Raw genomic sequence first — 19931 nt, forward strand, 5'->3', positions numbered from 1 at the left:
GTTTTAGTGAAGTAAAAGTGTAAGCTCTTAGAACAAGCCCGGCATACAGTAAGTGCCATTATTATGATTTTTCTTTTCAGAAAGTTGCAGTGTGTTGGTAGTGATGGACTAATTTCTTCTTCAGCTCTTTCCTATTCTCGTAGCTGTTATTTATTACATGCCAGGCAAGCTAATAGTGGTGACTAGAAAGTTCCCATCCAGTAATCTAATAGCATTTAAGAGACACTGCTTCTTCCCTCTGCACTGGGGCCACTGAGATAACAACGGCTACCATTTCATTGAGTGCTATTTACCAGTACTGTACCAAGCACTTTACATGTATTATCTTATTTGACACTCACAGCCACTTACGGGTATGGTACTGTCCTTGTTTTAAAGATAAAGAAACAGGCTTGAAGAGATTAAATAACTTTTTCAGGGTTGCACTGCTAGGACCAGGGCCGAGCATCAGGAGGGACTTGTTGTAATAGCTGTATTGTAATAGCTCAGTATTGTAACTGTATAAAGCACTTGTTATATGCCAGGCACTGTTCCATGTGCTTTTACATCCATTAATCCTCTTAATCCTCACAGCAGCCCTGTGAGGCTTGATGGAACCCATGGCTGGTAGAGATGGTAGAGAGTTCTTCCATTCCTGACACTCAGGAGCCAGAGTCCTCTTATACACAGAGCTTATTTAGAGGCAGAGAATAAAACTGCCTGAGGTGTGCTCATGCCAGGGGCAGTTGGAGCCCAAGTGTGTGACTTTCCCTCTCCTGACACTGTAAGCTCATCTTTTCAGTCTCTGTGTTGTACCAGATGAGTGTATTCTGGAGATGCAGAGCTTTTGTAAAGTCCTTCCACAGAGGGATTGGCCTGCACCCTGTCTGTACTGTAGTCTTTCCCTGTTAGCTTGCAACTATAGGAGAGTTCACTCCTTTGTGGGATACTTGAACTTGTTATTTGGCAATATCTTCATTTTCCATTATCTGCATTGCCCCATCACCCTTGCCATTACTGGTGACACGGTCCCTTTTATTTACCCTTATTCATTTCTGTATTCCCCTTATTCAGTGTCTAACAGGTATCACTGAATGAATGTTGCATGAAGAATTTGTTGAATGAGGAATGAGTAGAGAGAGACAGGAAACCATTCTGTTAGAGCGGTAATTCTTTCCCTCTTTCAGTATATATCAATAGCTCATGTCAGCAGCAACTCTTCTGTGTGGCTTATAAGCTTTCTATTCCAAGGAAGGGTGTTTTTCTCTGTTTATTGATTGATTGATTCAGTGTTAATTGAGCTCTCACTAAGAGTTGGGCCCACTTGAGGCCTCTTGTTCCAGGCCCTGGCTTAAGTGTTGGGAAGGGAGGAGTGAACAAATAGGTACTTTCCCTGCCCTCATGGAGTTTACAGTCTGCTTGGACAAGATAGACATTAAACCAGAAATCCCTGCTAGAATGTAGGCTTCATGAGGGTAGGGATCTTTGTTTCTTATGCTCACTGCTGTATCCCCAGCACCTGGCACAGTATCTAGCATCTAGTATACACTTAGTAAATAGTTTTTGAATGAATAATTAAATAAATGAATTACACAGAAAAATAGAGAAATATAAATCATAATAAGCGCTCTGAAGGAAAATGATGATCTTTGCCCTAAGTTCTAACTTGAACGCTAAAGCAGGGTTAATGTCTTCATAACTAATCTTACTTGCTTATGAAAGTCAAATGAGATAATTTATTTAGACTGGTGTTAAACTATTAAGTGCTAGCAAGTGTACATTTTTATTTCATTTTTTACCTCATGTGATGTAGCTATGTAGATATTGAATTTAATAGGTATCAGGGGTTGATCCCCAACTGCTCCGTGCTTCTCTCATAACAGTAAGTCTGGGCTTTCAAAGGTTTGTTCTCATCGCTTAACATTAGTGCTGTGCTCATTGTAGGGACCACTAAATATGGAGGAGCGCATAACGTCTTTGTATGCCCAGGCTTTTCAGGGATTCTGAGGTGGTACAAGAGTGCCACCTGCTGTTGAGTTGCTGAAGAGAAACACAATAACATTTAGTAAATAATTTGGGGTCTGTGCATATTTATTCAACCTGTACGTTGGTTGCAGGTAATATTTGAACTGTACTTTCACGTATATTATACAACTTGAGCCTCACAAAAATCCTGGGAGGTAGGTTTTCTTAGTCCCATTTTATGGGTAAGTAAATTGTATTCTATTATTCCCCCCCTCTTTGGGGATGATAATGCTTCTCTTCTCTCCCCATTATTGAATCCTGGACTTTTAACAGATTTGATTTCCGACATGGTCTTTGAGTAGTATGTACTCAGAACTCCAAAAACAGGTGCCTGGTGGTTCCAGGAATTAAGGATGTATAATATTGGTAATAATATGCATAATTAGTAATAATAATTTGTAAGTGTATGTTTGAGGGCAGGGCATTGCCCTAAAGGGATTATATTTTTCATGTAATCCTTTTAGCAACCTTTTCAGGAGGTAGTATTATGGTTATTTTATCCACGAGGAATTTGAGGCTCCAGAAGCATTTTGCCTAAGGTCATACAGCTAGTTAATAAATGGTAGTGCTGGCCGTTTTGATTTCAAGGTTATGCTCTCCATCTCTTCACTGTACTGTCCCATACCTGCTCTATGTGTAGACCTATATAGATCAATTTTTGAGTAGCAGCTTCTTATCATTGTGTGTTTTTTTAATCATCAGGTTATGAAAATACAGAACTATTTTGTGGGGTGTGGTCATTTAAACGATTTTCATATTTAGGAAATTTGGGAGCCTCTTATGGGACTCTGCCGATCCTATAGCTAAGGGAGGCATGGAAAGGTAGACCTTCCTCCTGAGGGGATGACATCCTGCCTGTGATTTCACTCTTCGTGCTGAGTTTCTATGCTTCACTTGTCCACTGCTGCAAAAGTACAAGGGCTGAGGCAGTGAAATTGGAATGTGTGCAAGGGTGACCCTGGGATAAGGTCGTCATCCACTGACAAGACAAAAGGACATTCATCTGTAGTAATCTTGAGTATGGGGTTCACATTTATTTGAGCCTACCATTTTCTGGGTCTCCTCTTTACTTAAAGAATATGGCATAATAGAATGCTTCACGTGCTAGAGATTTCTAATAAGTTCCGTAAATTCTAAAAATGCGGGATTGGGGAAGAAGAAGAAGCAAAATGTATATGATTAAACAGATTTGAAACAGGTAGGAAGTCCCTTCCCAAGCTTTGAGCACGTTGGCACGTTTGATTTGCTTTCATACTCCATCATCTGTAGGCCATTTGATTTTGGACCATCATTAAAAAGAGGCCTGTCTTTATACTCCTTTTCTTAAAAGCAATCTAATTGAGTGGCATGAGCTCTTTTCCTAAGAGATGGTTCACTAGCATAACATTTTGTGAGGGTCAGGACTGCTATCTATGGTGTCTGAGGAATATCACATTTGTGAATGACTGTGATATGAAGAACCTGCCTGGTGGTCGTGGAGATAGGAAGGAAAAAAGTAGAGCTCTACGTTATGAGGCAGATTAAAATTTCAATATGGAACATTTGTGATAGAGATCCATGCATTATTGTGATCTCCGTTAGGGTTTTAAGCTGGTTATAATGGCTACATGCATTTTGTATGTATGGAAAAAGGAAATTTCTCAATGAAGCTGACTTGCCAAGTATTTCTCTCTTCAAAATTGTTTGCAGCATCAGTGCCAGCAGTAGTTCCCAAGGGCTGTCTCAGCCATCTACCCAGACGACTCAGTATCTGAGAGCCGACACACCCAACAATGCAACTCCTATCACCAGTAAGAGTTAATTTAATTCTAAAGATGGTTTACTAAAATTGTCTATGTTCTGTCTTTCTTTGGTCCTGTGTGGTTAGTTACTTGTGGGACGTGTGCCATGCTGTGTACATAGTATCTAACATGTACAGAATTAGGCTTTAACTTTTGCTTTCTAGAGCATTGAATGAAACATTCCAAAATTGGAGTATTAAAATTTTAGGTTTAATTGCTAGAATTAGTTTTGGAGAGGTTTCTATAGATTGTATTAAGAGGGCTGCTGAATCATTTCTATACAAATTCAGAAGGAGGATTTTCAGGTAGTTAGATAGAATAAGCCACTGATCTCTATGAAGGCAGAGACTTGGATTTTAATGAATTATTTGATGGTCTCATGGGCTGTGGTTAGGACTTTACATTGTTTTCTGATCATGATGGGAAACTAGCTGCCGTTAGAGTTGAGAATGGGGTCTGATTTCCTTTTTTTGAACAGGATTTTCATGAAAGTTTTTATACTGTAACATGTAGATGTTTGGGTGAAAATAATCATTCTTAGAGTATAATTTAGACATAATGAGGACTCAGTCACCATACAAATAAGAAACTACACAATCATCAGGATAGACAGTGGACCACAAGTCAGGGCTCAACTCAGTGCTGCCATTGATTAATGAGGTTCTTCTAGGCAATTAACTATTATCTCCCCTGGGCTGACATTTATTCTCTAGTAAACTAAAATTAAAGAGTATCTGTTCTTCACCCAGTGCCCTCTTGTGGTCTTTCAGTACTGTTTCTCATTAAGAAGTACCAGGATTCTTTGGAGAAACGGATGATTCCAGGACTGGGTCGGGAATGTGTAAGATAAACCTGGGATATTTGCTGAGCCAAAAATCCAGGAAGCTACTAAAGACAAGAGCTCCCCAAAATGGGACCATTGAGCATCAGAAAGAATAATGACTGCAGTGGATTGATGTAAATGTAAAATGTAAAAATGTGTAAATATCCACAAGTTCGTAATGATACTTTTTAGAAAAATCGGTCATTATGGGAGTTAACTAAGGCACCAATAATGCCTTACTCTGACAACTGGCTATCTGAACTATTTCACAGTAACCAGATAGTGCTGGTTTATGAAGGAAAATGTTTTTTTTACAGAAGAATCCCAGCTAATAAATGTGGAAGGAGTGGCAGAATTAGAAAATCATACTTGAATCCCCTAATAAAATATTTGATTCAGGAAAAGATCGTCAGTGTTTTAAACTATACGAACAAAGGGAGGTAGGGAACTTTACCATTTGAGGGATCAGAGTGTCACCGCCTGAATCCACTACTGAAACTTAGCATCATTAAAAGTAGGACAGCTAACACAAAAAAAAAAAAAAAAAGTGAAAACTATTCCCTGGTGGCGCAGTGGTTGAGAATCTGCCTGCCGATGCAGAGGACACGGGTTCGTGTCCCGGTGCGGGAGGATCCCACATGCCATGGAGCGACTGGGCCCATGAGCCATGGCGGCTTAGCCTGTGAGTCCGGAGCCTGTGCTCCATAACGGGAGAGGCCACAGCAGTGAGAGGCCCGCGTACCACAAAAAAAAAAAAAAAAAAAAAAAGTAAAAGTAGGACAGCTAAGTATTTTGTGCTCCCAGATGGAATATTCTTGTCTCCCCTCCCCCTCCAAGAGTTAACCTGGATCTAATCAAGGCTGTAAAACTGACTTGCAGTTTACAAGAAATACAGGGATAGAGAAACAAGTTAGATGACACTAGAAGAGGCAGATGCTGGACATTCTCCAGGATAATTGACGCAGTTTCTTTAATAAGATGTGGCAAGAAAAACGAAAGGGAAGGAGGGGGCACTCTAGCTTAAAAGAAATCTGAGAGGAATCATAACAGCAGTTAACATCTCCACCAAGGAAAGAAAGACGTACGTTCCTCAGGAAATATAATGATAGATGTGAGAGTAGTCCAAACTATTTATAAGAAACACATCATTGCTTTTAATGTCTAGCTGTCAAGATTTGCTCATTAGAGTCAATTCTTGATTGTGGATATAACCTTAAAGAGGTAGATAGTAAAAGCAAAATGCATTTTAAAAAGGTCAGTGGAAATACATTTATTTGTTGACAATTTTTTTTATTTACTGCCAATAAGAAGTTTATTTCTTTTGTAGACATTACCTTAAGGAGATAGATACTTCATTTCTTATGTATGATAAAAACAAATAGTGCTTTTAAGAAAACCCAATGGAAATACATTTGTCTATAAATAAGAAAGGAGCGGAAAAAATACTTGAAGACAAAATAGCCAAGAGTTTTCCAAAATAACAAAACACAACAGTCCACAGATGGAGGAAACTCAGAGAACTCCAGGAAGGATTAAACGCTCATAAATGCACTCATAAATGCTCACATATGCACACACACCTAGACGTATCATGGTCAAAGTGCTGATTAGTGGAATCAGGTTTTGTCAGCCTAATCCATCCATTATAAAGGTTTCCAAAGCCTTCCATGTAGTTCTTCTAGCAGCCACTGATGACCATTGTCCAAGTCCACCCATTCTTTAGGGATTTTTCTTCCCCAAAATACTATTCCAGTGGGGATACCATTCCAATTTCTGCTTGCTAACACTAACTTTTATTCTGACTTTTTTTTTTGTGCAATGAGAATTTTAATTTATGGCCAGAAATTTTGTTTTGCTCTCATCATATTAAGAATGAATGGGAATTAAGGGAACCGAAAAACAAATATGAATCTCACAGTGGTATGACTAGGCTGTATGGATGCCAGAATGATTAAATCAATTATATATATTTTTTTTAGAAAAGATATTTTTACAAACACCTCTTCATTCAAAAAGTTTTTTTTTTTTGTGAGGAGATTATATTAGAAAATCTTTGGAGAGAAAAGCAGTCCATATGAGGGATTAAATTAAATTCCATGAATCAAAGCTTGTTTCATTTGGCTGAAAAGCAATTGAAGTGGTGGTAATATAATATTATTTTTAGTGTTTCTTGTTTTAATTCTGCATTTTAAGATTTTGGGATAGGTGGGAAAGTGTTTCTTTAAAATTTAGTATGGCCTTTATAAGTAATTCTCCCTGTTCGTGTGTGTGCCTTTTTCCATTTATGATTCTTGCATTCATTCATTCCTGTGACTTGAGTCCTGAGGTTCTAACTGAACTAGTTGACCCTGATGCCATAATAAGGGTATTTATATTTCTTGGTTTGGCTTTGTTGGCTCCTCAGGTTATCCTACCTTGCGGATAGAGAAGAATGACCTGAGAAGTGTCACTCTTTTGGAGGCCAAAGCTAAGGTGAAGGATATCGCAATATCCAGGGAGAGGATAACTCTAAAAGATGTACTCCAAGAAGGTATCTATTATCTCAAAATCAGGTTTTCAAGGAAGATTTAATGTTAGTAGTATAAAACTTTTTTTGTTTCAGAATTTAAGAATTTCATCTCATTTTGAGTTTAAGGATAGAAAGCAGTGCACAATTTGTTTCCTCTATAACACTGGTTTTTATTTTCCCTTTCTTTAGATTTTTCAATTTGCCTTAATATGGACAGCCTTGGTGCAATTGTTGATTTTCAAGTATATTAAGGCATGATTATTAGTGTTTGTCACCTTTAAAGTATATTTTCTGTTTAGTTCTTGTCTGAAGATGATCACTACCTAGCAGGCCTCTTTGAAACATTCTAAGTAATTCTCTCTGTGATGGAAAGTGTATGGGTTCTAGCAGAAGGCGCATGCATGGCGATTGGAGTTATGCCCAACTTCCAATCCCAGTCTCACAATTTATTACCTATGTGACCTTGGAGAAATCATTTCCTGTTTTCCGTGTCCAGTTTCCTCTTCTCTAAATTTGGACTCCGTTGTCTACTGTTAGACAGTTACAAAGATGAGATGAACTGATGTTCATTAAATGAACTAACACATGGTAGGTGTTTGAGAGGTAGTACCCTGCCCTTCCCCTCTTGCTGGTCCTTGCTTTCTTTTTTGAGTTTCAGGGTATTGACTGGGGAGAATGCTGAAAGAAGAAGACAGATTAATAATAAAATACTTTATTGAGCTCTTCAAGTGTTAAATAGATAATTACTTTTTCCCCCCTTCCATAACTCAGTTTGGAATGTTTTGGATGCATGTGAGTCATTCTGAATTCATCTGTTTGGTTGAGATGCTTGTAGGTCAGTCACAGCCAAGGGAGGGGCTTGAACTGTCTCCAGTGGCAAATAGTAATTAATGGAAGCAGATTTTTTTGGTGTTTTTGAATGTGTGAGGAGAGTCCATTTTTCTCCTTTGTCGTTGCTCTGAGGCTAAGCCTAGAAACTCATAAATGTCTCTACGGATACCCCATTACTGAGCTCCAGTGCTCCTGTCTATATCATTAGTTTATTTAGGATATTTCAGAATGAATTCTCATATGTAGTTTAAATTTGGTATTTCAAAAGGCAAGTTAAGATATTTTGTAGTTAAAAAGAGCCTTTAACAGTCGTTAAAAAACAAAGATTTGAGTCTTTTTATGCTAGGGCTGGAGTAATGTTGATCACATTTTCCCTTGTTATGTTTAAGTTGTATTGTGACAGAAAGTTTTGTACTTACAATTTTATGAATGTCATCATATGATCTCAATAATTATTATTTTTCCTTTTAGGTACTTTTGGGCGTATTTTCCATGGGATTTTAGTAGATGAAAAAGATCCAAATAAGGAAAAACCAGCATTTGTAAAAACAGTTAAAGGTAGGATTTTATTTCCCATTCTGTTTTCCATACTGCTTTTCTGTCTAAGGTGGCTTATGACAGCAAAATTGTTTCAGATTTTCAGTGTGTGCCACACCTTAATCATTAATCAGTCTGTGTTAATTTAGCTCATACAGTCTAACCTTTTAGGAGATTTATGTTGTTTTCATTAAGGTATAGAAAATAGAAACTAATAAATTAAGACATTATATATTTATCAGATATTACTCAGGCTTCTAATTAAACTGCATCCACTTGACTTCATTTTTGCTATATCTAATATTATGTTTTTCCTAGGTTAAAATTCTTTGGTTTTTCCTTCTTAAAAAACATTGATAGTAGTTTTCCCTCCATCTCAGCACCCGCCCCCACCCTCAATACTGAGGACTTATAAAGAAAAAAAATGACCCCCAGACCCACTGAACCTTATGTGAATAGCTGCTATTTGCCTTTCTCTCACTCCCTGTCCTCCCTTTTTTTTGCTGTTATATATAATTTGCAGAAAATCTCTCTCTCTCTCTCTCTCTCTCTCTCTCTCTCTCTCTCTCTCTCTGTGTGTGTGTGTGTGTGTGTGTGTGTGTGTGTTATTTCTTGGTAGAGTTTTGCAGGTATAGCTGTAGTTGGAATTGCTGCCCCACAAGGTGTTTACATTTAAAATATTGATAGTTGTTGCCAGATTGTTTTCTAAAAGGTAGTGATAGTTTATATTTTCATGAACAGAATACCTATTTTCACATATTCTCCTTTTGGAGAAATGTGATGCTTAATTTTTCACTTACTGATTTCACTTACTGATTTATATAAAATTTTCACTTAGAGATTCCCTATCAACATATACTAGAATATGTTTTTATATGGCTTATTGCCTAATACTGGTAAATTAGCAAGACCTTTTATAATATTAGAATTTTAATGATTTATAATTGATTTGTATATTTAAGCTTTGTAAAAGCTTAAATAATTCTTAGGTAAGTCTATTTGCTCATTTTAAGAGAGAAAATGTAATTTAAAGAGTGCTTAATGTCTGACAGTATCTGATGTAAGTTGAAATAACTAGTTATTAATTTTGGAAAAACAAATTTAGCATTCCAAATGCAGAAATTAAGGGCAAAATTAAATTCAGTTTTATGAGTAGGAGGTAACAATTTTGTGAAGTTCACAAAGTTAATTTATAAGAACTTATGTTTCTAAATTTAGTTAAAGGAATTCTTAGGAGTATGAAAGGTTTGTGTTTATTGTTTCTAAAAAGTTGGGTTGTACTAATCTAACGAAAAAACTTCGGAATTTGATTTCTTTTAATTTAGCAAAATTGCTTGTTTAAGGATGCTACAAACACACACTTCCTTCTTTCTAAACAGATGGTGTAACTTACTGTTAAGTGAGTAAGTTAACAGTTAATAAAATGAATTTATTCATTCACTTCTCCTAACCCCAAAACACTTCTAAAGATTGAATTTTAGGTTTGGTCCCACTAGGTTTTCTGACTAGTTTTGAAGGATACTTTACATATTACTCTTTGTAAATGTAAAATTTGAGCCCTAAGTTTAATAATGTCTGCCTTTTGTTACAGTTTCTCCATTTTTTAAAGGAAACATTCCCCCTTAATTCTAATATTTCTTCGGTGGTTTGTAAATATTCTATGGATAATTTAGAACTGGGATATTATTAATTTGTTCTGAAGGAATGTTGAATTAACAAAAGAGGTTTCTGTATAGAATTGGGTTGATTTAGGATTGGAAGTGGGGGGGAAAGGAAATAATAGTGATAAGAAAACACAATGCAGATACTGGGACTGTTTCACAAGATAAGATTTCTCTTTCCGTGTACCTTTGAATTGTAGTCACTTGCTTGTTTCTGTGTCTTACCACTGTAATTATAATGTTCTCTCTGAGCTAGATGGAAACAAGAGAAAGCATAGTGAGTCCTTAGCCAAGATATGGTCATGATTTGAGTGGGAAACACAGGGGACGTGTACTGACCACGGTATTTGCTTTAAACTTGTTAGATAACTCCACATGATTGAGTGTCTCTGAGATTTATTCTTTTGGAATGTTATTTTTATTTTTTAATTGAAGCTACATAGAGTTGACAGAGTTCTTTCACAAATATGTATGCTTTGTTACATGCTATACAATTAGAAGTACAGCTAAAAATGCAAAAATAATTTTTTAAAAGATCAGTTACTTTACCTTTATTTATTTATTTATTTATTTATTTATTTATTTATTTATTTTTATATTTATTTAATTTATTTATTTGGTTGCATCAGGTCTTAGATGCAGCAGGTGGGCTCCTTAGTTGCGGCTCACCTGCTCCTTAGTTGCAGCTCGCCAACTCCTCAGTTGCGGCATGCGAACTCTAAGTTACGGCATGTGAACTCTTAGTTGTGGCATGCATGTGGGATCTAGTTCCCTGACGGGGATCGAACCTGGGCCCCATGCATTGGGAGCATGGAGTCTTAACCACTGCACCACCAGGGAAGTCCCTACCTTTGCCTTTAGGCATAAGCAGGAAATTGGAGTTTGGCTTCTTAAAAGTTATCATTTTTCGCAGAGACTTAATGGATATTCCAATATAAATTTCCAGAGATTGAAATTAGGAATCTGAATTTCACACAGTGAATATTGTGAAATTGAATTCCATGAAATAAATTAATTAATTTGAAGTTATTTGTATTAAGTTCTTATTTTCTTTTATAGCTTCTAATTTTTTACAAATTAGAAATAAGTAGAGTTTTTAAAAAATCATTTTGTTCTTGTAACTTTAGAATGTAAATTATTGTATAGTATTCTTTTCAAATATATACGTCTTAAAGATAGACCTTTCAGTATTTAAGATTATAAGACTAGGACCAGACTGGGTAAGGAATCCAGGAAAATGATTTTTTCTTACTAAATGTATAAAATTATTTTTTCTCCAAAGTTTCCTTAGCTCATTATCCAGCTCAAGTGTCCCTTGCTTAATAGAACATGCTTATCAAAGTTAAAAACTTAAAAAATTATGCAAAAAATGACACATCCTGAAATTACCTTTCATTTTACTTGGATCTCTGTACCAGTTGACAAGAAGGTAAACTCTTACCAAATTGGTACAGACCTCCAACTATTACTAGTTTTCAGTTCTAAAAAGATCCTTTCAGCCCCCAAATAGTTCTGGCCATAATTTTATTAACACTTATTTAGATTACAGAAAGAGTAAAAAGGCATATTCTGCCATTTACTAAATGTTCCTAAATTTTAAGCAGTTTTTAAACAACTAGAGTTTATTTCAGCAGACATTGAGGTAAAGTGCTTTTTCAAAGAAGTAGCAAGTATTCCAAGTCTGTGGCTTTTTGTCTACCCATTTTGTATTCCTACAAAAGTTTTAACTAAGTGAAGCTGTCTGGAAAGGGAACACTAATATCACGTAATGAGAGAGGGAGTGATTCCACGGGTTAGTCTTGGAAGTAAATGAAATTTACTGTTTCTCAGCTTTGACAGCTCCACTTTTAAGGAATGAGTGTATAATCATGGTGCCTGAGTTTAGTGGTCTGGATTTTACTGTTGGTTTAGCATTTTATTAGGTAGGGCTGGGAGGTAGATCTTGGCTTTGCCCATCTTTCTATCTTCTTCTCCCTCTTACTGCATTGATCAGAAGATCTATAAATTATTATTACTATTTTTTTAATTGTTGACATACAAATCTATTATTGGCTTCTTTGAAAGTATTTTTAAGGGTATACTGTTAATTTTGTTTTTGATATTTAAAAACCATTTTAAAAAAATTAAAACTCATTTTCAATTTTATAATGAAAATATACTATTCACTTAATGGAAATGTTCTTTTCAGACAGGGGAGAAAATCCTCTATACTTATTAAAATAGTGGTCCCTATAAGAGGAGGCATCCTTGTAGATTTGTGCAGATATTTAATGGCTTCAAATTCTTTTGAAGCTGCAGGCTAGAGATATTGGTAAATTGCATTATCATGTTTTATTTCAAAAACATTGAACTAAAAGCCAGTTTTAGTTCTGTTTGTTACCTGGACCAAAAACCATGAGTTCAGAAGCTAAAAATAAAATGGAATAATCATGCTAATTTGGGCTATTATATGAAAATTTAAATCTTTTTCTACTAATATAATAGTACTTTTTATTTGTTTAACCACATAGAGGTAAGAAGAAGAAAACAATAAAATGCACCACAATCTCCAGTCAGAACTCCTGTGGTCATTTTTTTCTAATTTTATGTTTGTAAGGTTAGAAAGTTTAAACAGGACAGAAAGGTGCAAAACGTAAATTCTCGTATCTCTAAAAATAACCACCATAAACAATTTCTTATGATTCCCTCTGTGAGTAAGAAGAAAAACACAGCCAAATATATCTAATTTTCCAAATAAATTCGATTTTGAAATATAACTGATTGCACAAACACAGTTTTTCACCTTGCTTTTAAAACTTAATATGCCTTGCAGATTTTCCTCTGTCAGTACATGTAAATCTGACTTTTTTTTCTTAAGGTAGCTACATATTATTCTTACGTGCTAATTTAACTAATTCTCTGCGATGGGCACTTTGGTCTTCGGTTGTTTTGAGTTTTTTTGCTGTTATAATTGAACAGTATTCTTGTTATGTTATATATAGATGAGCTTTTGTGAGTAGACTCTTAGCAGTGGGATTGATGATGGTAAAAGGTATTAAAAATTTTGTTAGATGTTGTTTCCCCCACCTACCCAAGATACTGTGGATGAGCCTGTTTCCTCACACTCTTGCCCAAACTGACAGGTAGCTGACTTTTTTGTCTCTTCCAATCTGATGAGGAAAATGGCATCTCCTCGTTTAATTTGCATTTCTTTACTGAGGAATGAGGCAGAAAGTCATTTTTTTTAATGTTGCTGGTCATTTGTGTTGTTTTTTTAGTAAACTATATGTTTATATCCTTTGCCTCTTTTTCAGTTTTTTTTCTTATCGTATGAGTTCTTTAAAGAAAGGGGGGGGGGAGACGAAATCAGCCCTTTATATGCCTTATGTGTTACAGATATTTTTCCAGTCTGTTATTACATTGTCTACTTTGTTTCTGGAACCTTACTAATTTCTGATTTTTATATAGTCAAACTTATCCTTAATGGCATCTGTAGATGTTGACTTTGTCAGTGAGACTGTACCTACTACAATAGAATTTTAGGCTAGACCTATTTAGATTTGCCTGTAACTTTTAATGAAATTTACCATACAGTCTGAGATAGTTACTTACTAATACCAGAAAATATTGATGTCATATGTATAATATTATCATACTATATATGACAGTGTCCTTTTCTTTATGTAGATCAAGCTTCTGAAATTCAGGTGACAATGATGCTCACTGAAAGTTGTAAGCTACGAGGTCTTCATCACAGGTGAGAGGAGAAACCACCCAGCATTTAAGTGTTAAGCATGGTAGCATTGTATGCTACATTTTTAAGAATGTAGTAATGTGCTGTTAATAGAAAGCATTTCTGGAATAGCATAATTTATTTTTTCCTGAATGTAAAAGCGAAATGCATGCTCATTGCACAAAATTTAAAAACACAGTAAAATATAAAGAAGAGTATGTAAGCCCACATCTGGATAATTATAGCTGAGCTTTCAGGAAGGAGTTTATATTTATGTGCATCTTTCCCTTTAAAAAGTAGGATAATGACATACATATGCTAAAAAATATTTGTTATGAAATGTTGAACATGTAGAGTACCAAAGAAAAGAATAATAAACACCAGTAAGCCCACCTCCTGAATTCATTGGTGGTTAACATTTGCCATTTTTGCTGTGCATGTTTATGTATCTATCATCTATTTAGGAAGATATAGATAGATATTTGCAAGTGTGGAAATATTTTAAACTAAATTGGATATCTCAGCACTTTCAAGGCATTTCCAGCATGCATTTTCCAAAAAGTTGAGGACATTTTTCTATATAATCACAATACCATTATCTTTAACAAGGTTAACACACTTCTTGATATGGCAAAACAATGTATCTAACTTTTCATGTAAGTAACTATAAATTCACATCCACATTTAAAAAGACTGCATAGTAGTTCATTGAATGGATGCACCACATTTTATTTAACCAGTCTCCTATCATTAGTTTGCAGTATGATTTTTAAAAAATACTTACAGTTCTGTATATGAAGAACTTTTTTAAAAAGCTTTATATCAGTCCTTTTCACAGAGCTATAATGAGATTCTATCTTCTGAGCCAAAAAGGGCATAATTATAGTATCAAAATGTGCAGTATCAATGTTTGGGCAAGGTTTTTGTTGTTGTTTTAAAGCACTATACAGAGTCAGCTTAATTTGGGTGCCTACTGAAAATTTGATCACATATGTTTAAAAAATGGAATGGTGACCATCATTGTTGGAAGATATTTATGGACTTCCGGGAAAAAAAAGATAGAAAGTGATGTGTGCAAAAGGCATTATGCATTGTACTTTTCTGTGTACTTTGAGCAGTTACTTGAGTTCTGCCAAAAAATAAGATGACTATGCAGAGTTTTATTTTTGAATTTTATTTATACTTTGGTTCATAGTTAAAAGAATTTGAGAACCTAAAAAGAAGGCAGCTATAGTAAGATCAATAAAATGGTAATGAAAATGAAACTGAGTTTTTTGGCATTTTGATGGTGGAAAAGAAGACAAATAAGCCAATATTAAGGAGACAATTATTTTTACTGTGATTGAACATAAAACAACTCAGCTTCTGGGCAAGCAAGGCTGAAGGAAACAAAGTTTGATACATCTCAGTATTAGAAGGGAAGGAAGTGTACATGTTTCTTGGGGAGAAAACTTTTTCTGGTTTCACATTCTGAGACAGATGTCATTAGCCTTATCATATACTTGGGACATTGATTAAGATAATGAACAGGTACACTTTTTAGTTTCATTGAAAATAAAAAAACCAGGGACATATGAAAAAAATTGACCAGACAGTAATGAGGGACTAAAGATGTCCTTTTGAAGGGTTAAAGTCATGTGGTTTAAGATTGTTACCTTCCATTGACCTGATTCACTGATTCATTCCAAGAATAGAACTCATTTGCAGAGGAATGGATAGATAACTTACCCTTTAGACTATATTTTCTAAAAAAAAACCCACACATTTTGTTTCCTCTGAGTAACAAAGCAAGAACTGGGTAATGATCAATTGGGAATGTCCTTTTTGGCAATGTTGGGAGTACTTGATTTATTATGCTGACCCTAGCGGGAAGAACCAGAGTGTTTAATACTAGTATGTAATGTTAACCTAGTACTTAGGTACTTAGCTAGTATTCTTACCTTGATGAAAGGTCTGTACCACATCAGCACAGAAGTGGGTGGCAGGGATAAATATAGACAAAGCCAGGATTTTCTCAAGAAGCAGTTTTATATCCACAGTAGCCCTAAGGTGCTTTGGCTGAAAAACGTTCAGAGCAAGCATTTGCAGCATTTTCTCAGGCAGCTTTAAGCTATAGGATTTTCCAGCATCCAACTAGGATGAATTAGTAGCCCCGGGATACACTTAGGTGGTGGAATAGGATGACCTATACTGAATTAGGGTTATTTGTTACTGTACGTTCAGTGATCAGGGAATGTCTTCTAAAGGCAAGTTATGGTTTGATCCTGGTTAATTGTTCTTCCTCATCATAAAGTGATACCAGGACTCCTGGTTTTTAATGAGCAAAAACACATTGTCAATATGTAGAAAGTATATGGTTCTTTCTACTCACTGTAGCAATTTATTTCATTTTTAAGGGGACTAGGGCCTATAACACATTTCTTTTGACCCCTGATGTCTAGACTGTCCATGGCTCTGTGTATGCATACGTTCTCATTCATTAAGTGCCCATTTTGCACTTGGAACACTGCTAGGCATGAGGGTTAAAAATGAAATAATGATCTTCAGTGATCATAGAATTTATCAAGCAAACTCAATACACTCAGCAAGAAATGACACCTGGTTTCTGATTTTACCTTTTTTAAAAAACTAGTTTTGGTATGTAATTCATCATGTTTACTTCATGTTTTAACATTCCATGATTAAGAGTTTTAAAGTGTTGAAATATTTTAAAGCATCTTGAAATTCTTTCTTTTCATTCCTTTTTCCACTGGAATTTTTGAGAATAATTTTTATTATAAGTTAAAATAGCTGTATAAATAAAAGATAGCTGTCGATCTATTTAAATTCCATCAGACATGCTTTATAAAAAGTACTCAAGCTATTTCTGCTTGTAGTTTGACTCTCCATTGGCCCAAGGGTGCCTGATGATGGGCACTTTGCTGAACGCCTCACGGCTCTCACTCTGCAGGCACGCTCGGCAAGACTGAGAACTGGACCAGTTCTTGCCTCAAGTCCCTGCAGAACCTGCCTTTCCTCTATAGCACCTGCTTCTGCCTCATCCACTCTTCCTATAGATCCCAGATCTTCCTCTTTATCTTCCTTTCCTTTATAAATTGGGCAGAATGAAGAGCAGCCGTTTGTTCTTTGAAACATTTTCATGCAGCTTGTTACTTCTCCCGGAGGGCGTTTAATCCTCTGGTGATAGAATAAATGATTTGATCTCATCCAGCAAACTTCCTGTGTTTGGGTCAGATTCCTTTAACTTTGCTCAGTGAATTTCAGTCATGAGGAAGGGTGCAGAGAATTAATTTTGGGAGGGTTAAAGAGATGGGGCAGCTCTTCACATTACTCCTGAAATCATGGTAGGTTCACCTGCTGTAGTCATTTTTTCCCACTTTTACTGAGAAATAATTGACATACCTCACTGTATAAGTTTAAAACATACAGCATGATGGTTTGATTTACATATATTGTGAAATGATTACCATAGTAGGTTCAGCTAACATCCATCTTCTCATATAGATACAATAAAAGGGAAAGAAAGAAGAAAGAAAATTTTCTCCTTGTGATGAGAGCTCTTAGGATTTACTCTCTTACCCACTCTCCTGTATATCACACAGCAGTGTTAGCTATAGTCGTCAGGTTGTACAGTACATCCCTAGTACTTATTTATAACTGGAAGTTTGTACCTTTGACTGCCTTCCTCCAGTTCCCCCTCCCTCCATCCTCCTGCTGTAGTCATTTTAGTATGTGTGGGACTTGGTGTGAAAACAGGCTCTGTCTTGCTCCCCTGGGATGGAATGTCCAGTGATCCAGTGGAAAGCACAAGGTTTTTAGAATCAGATGAAGACTGAATTTTTCCCTCTATGTGCTTGCTGTTTCTCCTTGGCAGATTACCTTACCCCTTACCCCCTTCATGGATTCCCTCATCTGTAAAGTGGGACTAATCATCACTGCCACTCTTGGACTGTAAGGCAAGCAGAAGCCTTACAGAGAAGTTGCCGCATACAGGTTTACTGATCTCTGAGTCCTCATTTTCCCAGCTCCTCAGGGTCAGTGCTTTCCCTGTTAGTAACTTCTGCACAGCAGGAGGGGGGCCCACAGCTTTCACTTCTACACTGTTAGGCCAGAATTGTGTGACTGTGGTTTTAAAAGAGATACATACTCAATTGAGACAATTTAGGAAATACAGAAAAGCAAGGTAGAAATGATCCAAAGTCTCACAACTCAAGAACAACAGCTCTTGGCATACTTCTCTACAGAGTTGTATTTGCCCCCATACTTGTAATTATCCTGCAAACATACGTGAATTTTGTATCTTGCGTTCCTATAAGTAAGCTTTTACTCATATTCTTGTAACATCCCTTTGTGACTATTTAATTGTTATATACTATCCTATTATTTGGCTGTACTTCCTTACTTTTGGACAATCTTGTTGTTTGCAGCTTTTACTAGTAATACTGCATTAACTATCCTTGTTCGTATAGCTTTCATATGTTTAATAATATTTCCTTATTAATATCCTTAGAGGCAGAATTTTCCCAGTTAAGGAGGAAGAATGTTTTTCAGGTTGTTGTTTGGTGTTACTTATCAAATATTTATTAAATGCTTATTTCTGTGGCACAGAATACAAAGCATTGGGTGTAAAAAAGGAGTTCACTTTAGTTTTTGCCATCCAGGAATTTTCAGCTTAGTGGGGGAAATGAGGTAATTATGTAAAAAGTTACATAGCCTGGGGAAAAATTAAGTTATTTCCAGGTACCAATGGCAAACGTGTCATTAGGCAATAGGATGAAAGTATTTATGTGTGCCATGGAGATTTTAAAAGGAACAAGATTTTTTTTTACTGCGTGCTTGGCCTTATTTGTATATCACAGCAACATTGTATGGCTGGTGGGATCCCTATGTTAGAGGTATGGAAACTAAGGCCAAGAGAGATGGTCACACAGACAGTAAATGGTAAATTTAGGATTTAGAAATCCCATGTGACCTGCTAAGAACTTCTTGGCATTTTGTGACAGTTTCAAGCTCTTGATTATCATATTCTTTTCTGCAGACTTGCGTTGGGGCCTTTTTTTTTTTTTTTTAAGTGTGATAATGAACCAAATGGGCTGTTATCATATGCTCATGATCAAGTCATTTTTTAGGTCCCTTTGATTACCCTTTAGGGTAGAGATTTAGTGTGGGTAGAGTGTGTCTTAAGAGAATCTAGTCCACAGGAAACAAGTTCTGAGTTTATAATTTTTCCCTATCAAGAAAGTGGATATGTGGAAAACATTAAAGTCTAGTCTAAAAGAGCATTTATAATTTTACATTTGTAATGGTTATATGTTTTTAAGTAAGTTTGAGATGTTCTTGTTTTGTTTTAGGTTATCTTTATTTTATTACTTTTTATTAAAAATAACCCCCTGAAGTTTCAGATTTCACTTGTGTTTCTCCTGATTTCTTATTATTTTATAGAAATCTTCTTCCTATTACCCATGTCTGTATAGAAGAAGGAGAAAAGCCCATGGTGATATTGCCTTACATGAATTGGGGGAATCTTAAATTGTTTTTACGGCAGTGCAAATTAGTAGAGGCCAATAATCCACAGGTGAGAAATATTTGCCCAAATAGCAATTATTTACCAGTAGCTTCTAATAATATCTTTGAAGGTAGGTGTTAACATTCCTATATATAAACTGTTTAGAAGTCTGTAAAAAGAAACTCAAGTTGAACTAGAAGATACTGCTAACCTGTTGGTTTAGAGGGAGATGGTTTCTGATTCCTGTCTTGAGGCTTACACTCTGCTGATGCTGAAGGTTTTCCATGTATAACCATTGTGTATTATTCATAATCACCTCAAACCCTCTGTGACACCATCTCAGTCATTTTCCTCATAACTCTTTGAAGGTACTTGTACTAGAACTCCCTTCTAGGAATGGAAATAGACCTTACAGAGCCATTTGGTCCATGTTGTACAAAAAAAAAAAGCTGGTGGTAGCTGGAGGTGTAGATTGTGGGTGATAATTTGGTAGCCAGGGTTTCCAGCAAGTGGTTGGCAGCCATAGCCCACCAGCATCACCTGGGGAAGAATTTCATTCCTCAACCT

General features: G+C 35.9%; 1 protein-coding gene across 2 annotated transcripts in view; it reads left to right on the forward strand.

The window, feature by feature from the left end:
- Positions 1–19931, forward strand: part of RYK (receptor like tyrosine kinase) — a 95087-nt gene that overhangs the window by 53076 nt on the left and 22080 nt on the right. The window contains exons 7-11 of one of the 2 annotated variants that reach the window (XM_060099679.1): positions 3694–3794; positions 7004–7138; positions 8420–8506; positions 13813–13882; positions 19301–19433. In XM_060099679.1, the coding sequence (XP_059955662.1) occupies positions 3694–3794; positions 7004–7138; positions 8420–8506; positions 13813–13882; positions 19301–19433 (526 nt within the window). The remainder of the gene's footprint in view (positions 1–3693; positions 3795–7003; positions 7139–8419; positions 8507–13812; positions 13883–19300; positions 19434–19931) is intronic. The other variant, XM_060099680.1, reaches the window with a different exon arrangement.

This window comes from Mesoplodon densirostris, chromosome 5, assembly GCF_025265405.1.
Source record: "Mesoplodon densirostris isolate mMesDen1 chromosome 5, mMesDen1 primary haplotype, whole genome shotgun sequence".
NCBI classification, from domain to species: domain Eukaryota; kingdom Metazoa; phylum Chordata; class Mammalia; order Artiodactyla; family Ziphiidae; genus Mesoplodon; species Mesoplodon densirostris.